At 36.7% G+C, this 3,951-nt stretch overlaps 1 protein-coding gene across 1 annotated transcript; it reads right to left on the bottom strand.

The window, feature by feature from the left end:
• Positions 1-766: 766 nt before the first annotated feature.
• LOC124358072 (piggyBac transposable element-derived protein 3-like) lies at positions 767-3,329 on the bottom strand. Its single transcript, XM_046810368.1, has 2 exons — positions 2,815-3,329; positions 767-2,718 (listed from the first exon to the last, which is right to left on the bottom strand). Exons 1-2 carry the CDS (start codon positions 3,005-3,007, stop codon positions 1,037-1,039), a joined length of 1,875 nt encoding a protein of 624 aa, XP_046666324.1. The 5' UTR covers positions 3,008-3,329; the 3' UTR covers positions 767-1,036.
• Positions 3,330-3,951: the final 622 nt, after the last annotated feature.

Here is a 3,951-nt window from a genome sequence, read left to right as displayed (position 1 = left end):
ATTTGGTCTTTTAGCAAAAATGTGTAATGTATTGTAATGCATAATTATTACAATAGTATTTAAACCCGAATAAACCTTTCATTTGCTATGTTTAAGTGACAGCTCTTGTGAAGCAGTTGTCATGAAATGTTGTGAGATCATTTTGATTACCTCATGCGTGGCTTCTATATCAAATACACTGTAAAATTTGTACTAAATTGCCTACTGCAAAAAAGTACAAATTCAATACAATACAAGTCTTTTAGCAAAAATATGTAATGTAATGCAATGTATAATTATTACAATAGTATTAGTAGATCATTGTGTAATAGATGATCACATTTTACAGCTCAAACAAACTAGTTATTAACTATGTTTAAGTGACAAAGCTCTGTGAAGCAGTTTTCATGAAATGTTGTGAGATCGTTTTGATTACCTCATGCGTAGTTTCTAGATCTAATACATTGTAAAATTTGTACTAAATTGCTTACTATGTTGGCACTTTTATCAAAAATATGTAATGTACAATTACTACTATACTGCCCTGCTAAGCACAGAGGGGGTAAGTGCCAAATCAACAAAGTCTGGAAAATTGGTTTTTAAGTTTGACCCTCTGCCATTTGAGTGTCTTTACGATTGAGGTATCGCAAGTTGTGTCAATTGTTTTATTATTTTTTCCTTTTTTTTAAAACTGTTTTAACCTCTTACGGCCCAAATTATCTATTTGTCAGGAAAAAAATCTTTTACCAAAACTTTTTGGTATTAATAAACCTTTTAAGATGACTACTATTTTTTTTAAATTTTTATTTGTATATTTAGGGGTTGTTTAAGGTTTGTTGCAAATTAGCAACATTGGGCATAATGTAAAATAAGCTCAAAATGGGTATGTAACAAAAATGAAACAGTGGGTTATAATAGAATAATGTTTATTTACATGAAAGTTTTCATTGTCAGGGTAATATATTAACAGTTTTTAGAAACTTGCTAATAAAAACACTCTAGTAGAGTACACAAACATAATAAAATAAGTTTAGGCATAAACCAGATATGGTTAAGCTCATGTGTGAAATGCGGTGAAGCAATTGCGAGCTTTTGTCAAGCAGAGATGAACACTGCACTTGATGCACTTCACCACAGTTATTCCTTTGCATTGTGGGTTTTTGCAACGTTGTCGGTCCTCTGTGATTTGAGGCCAGTGTGATGTCTCATCTCTTCTAGTAGTGGGCTCTGGAATTGGTTTGGCTGGGCCACGTTTCTTCTTTAGATTGTATTGCATATCAATCTGATCTGCAGATGGTCTTCCTCTTTTCTTTTCTGTGTTCTTCCTTTGTTTTAGAAGACTCTCGGCCACACTTGATTTGAAATCCAATAAGTCCATTATGTCTTTTTTAGTTAATTTTTGCTCTTTGCAACTTCTTCGGTAAACAAGCCATGAGTTTACGAGTGTGAGATCCATGAAGTGGAATAAAAACTTTAGGTACCATTTCTTGGATTTTATTTTTATTCTGTAGTATGCAATCAAGCCATCCAAGAGGTCTACACCTCCCTTAAATTTGTTGTAAGTTACTACAGCTTTCGGGCATGGAACAAAAATTTCCTTTGATGATTTTCTATCATATCTCTTAACTTCTGTCAATGGAAGCGCACTTTCAAAAGTCGAAACTAAGGTTACTCCTCTGTTGTCAAACCATTTGATTGCTCTCACCTCAATGTCATCTTTTTCATGTTTCTTTTCTTCAAATGATCCTCTTCCTTGTGCTTTCATTTCTTTATCTTTGGGAAAGTTTAATCCCGGAAACCGACCAGTCCTTATGGTAGATAATCCACCAATGCCTAGCTTAGAAAGTTCAAAAAACAGTGGCAATGAAGAAAACCAGTTGTCAAAGAAAAGTAGGTAATCTTTCTCCCTTGGAATGGTGTTGGCCATTTTCAGAACTATATTTGAGCTCGCCCCAAGATCAGGAAAACCAGGAACTGGCTGAATTTTCCCACAGTAAATTTCAAAGTTATATACAAGTCCTTTTGTATCACACAAAGCAAAGATTTTATAACCCCATTTTTTAGGTTTTTTTGGATTGTATTGTCGAAGTTTTGAGTTCCCCTTATAAGGAACAATCTGTTCATCAACACATAAGTGCTGTTCCTTGGAAATCATTTTGAATTTTTCCTTTAAATGATCAACCATGGGACGAATTTTGTAAAGTCTGTCACGCTCAGGATCATTTGGATTGTAGTTCGTGTTGTCATTCAAATGCAAGTTATTTTTTATTTCAATCCAACGATTTCGACCCATAACATCTGCTACTTTTGGGACTCTTGTCAAACTTGCCCAATACATCCTTGCCCTGGGAAGGCCAAAAATTGACATTGCAAAACAAATACCAATATATTGTTCGAGTTCATTCCTGTTCAAGTTCAATGGCTTGTTAGGATTTTTTTGAATTGCAAATAAATTTGACTGATCTACAATTCTATCAAGAATTGAGTTGTCAAAAAATTCTTTAAAGTATTCTATAGGAGAGGCACGCACAGTACTTTCAGGAAGTGTGTCTTTCCAGATAACAGGCTCTCTTACACTTTCGGCAGCATCCACATTTGTCCAAAGTGGGGGTGGAGGCTTATCTTTGTTGGTCTTCCTTGGTGCCTGCGTAGAAGTAGACGGTTCTTCCTCTTCTGCTTGACTTGAGGTTTCATTTCGAATTTCTGCTAAGTTGTCTTCTTCGGAGTTCATTTCTTCGTCTAAGGACAAACACAATTGAGTTAGATCATTATAATATTACATTTACATACACAAAGTAATAAGTATCACCAATAATGTCAATGAGCTGTGCTTACCATTATTGTATTTAGATTGCATAAATCTTTCCAGTCGGTTTGTGTGGGCAAGGTCTGGGTCGTAATCTGGGTCGACGTCACTGTCGTCTGCACTATCATCGTCACTCGAATCAGGTGGCAGCATACAGCATTCCTCTATTTCTTCACTCGTGAGATAAACCGGAGGACGAGGATCCCTCCTTGATCGATTCATCTCTAATTACAAATATAGGTTTTTAGTTTTACAATAGCATAAATCTTCGAGACTCTTTTGTAATGAATTATGCTTATTTGGAAACAAATATGTACCTTGAAAACTAAGTTTATACCCAGCCATTATGGCCCAATGTTGCAAAAAATATACTAACAGATTTTCAGGTTTTGGCCCACTGTTGCATTAAAGACACAATGCGGAATCGAGAGTTTTCTAGGTTATGGCCCAATGTTGCAATAAAGACTCAAACGGTTTTCGAGGTGTAAACTTTGAAAATTTGTGAAAACAACTTATGTAATCAATTAATATACTTAAATAATGAAATTCTCAACACCTAGTATTTTTTTTTTTTTTTTTTTTTTTTTTTTTTTTTTTTTTTTTTTATTTAGCTAACTTACCTTCTTTTGGGAGTATGGCTTCTCTAAAGCTGTTGAATTGCAGAGCATGTAAAATCCAAGAATCACAACAACAAGATGGCTGCCTCTGGACTACCTGTAGTCAGTGTAGCCAATGTTTTGCCACAAAATTTACCACCAGTATGTTGCAAAAACGTTACAATGGGACGTCCTGGGTATGACGTTAAACTGCCTCTTCCCACCTAACCATTTCCTAATTCCTACCAAATCCCCCTCCAGGGTCTTTTAAGTACCCGTCCTCTGACCGTTCCAGTACATGGCTCGCTGGGAGTGCTTAAGCCGGCACTAGGTGCCCTATCTGGTGTCGGTGAGAGCTGATGTGAGCTTGTCTCTGCCGAGGCGTAAGTCATGTACTGGTTCAGAAGCCAGCCACTTCGGTCCTTGGTCAGGAAGTGTTCAGTAGGCAGGGGTGTCGGAGCCCCTGTTGCTACGTGCGAGTCCAAGTTGTGCGCGTATTCCCGACTTGGTAATCGATGGAAACCGGGCCTCGGGGAACTGAGGTAGGGTTGTCCCCCAAGCTACGGTTTG

This window comes from Homalodisca vitripennis, chromosome 3 (genome assembly GCF_021130785.1).
Source record: "Homalodisca vitripennis isolate AUS2020 chromosome 3, UT_GWSS_2.1, whole genome shotgun sequence".
Taxonomy (NCBI): Eukaryota; Metazoa; Arthropoda; class Insecta; order Hemiptera; family Cicadellidae; genus Homalodisca; species Homalodisca vitripennis.
Note: the sequence above shows the minus strand (reverse complement) of the source record. Positions and strands in the feature narration are given on the sequence as shown.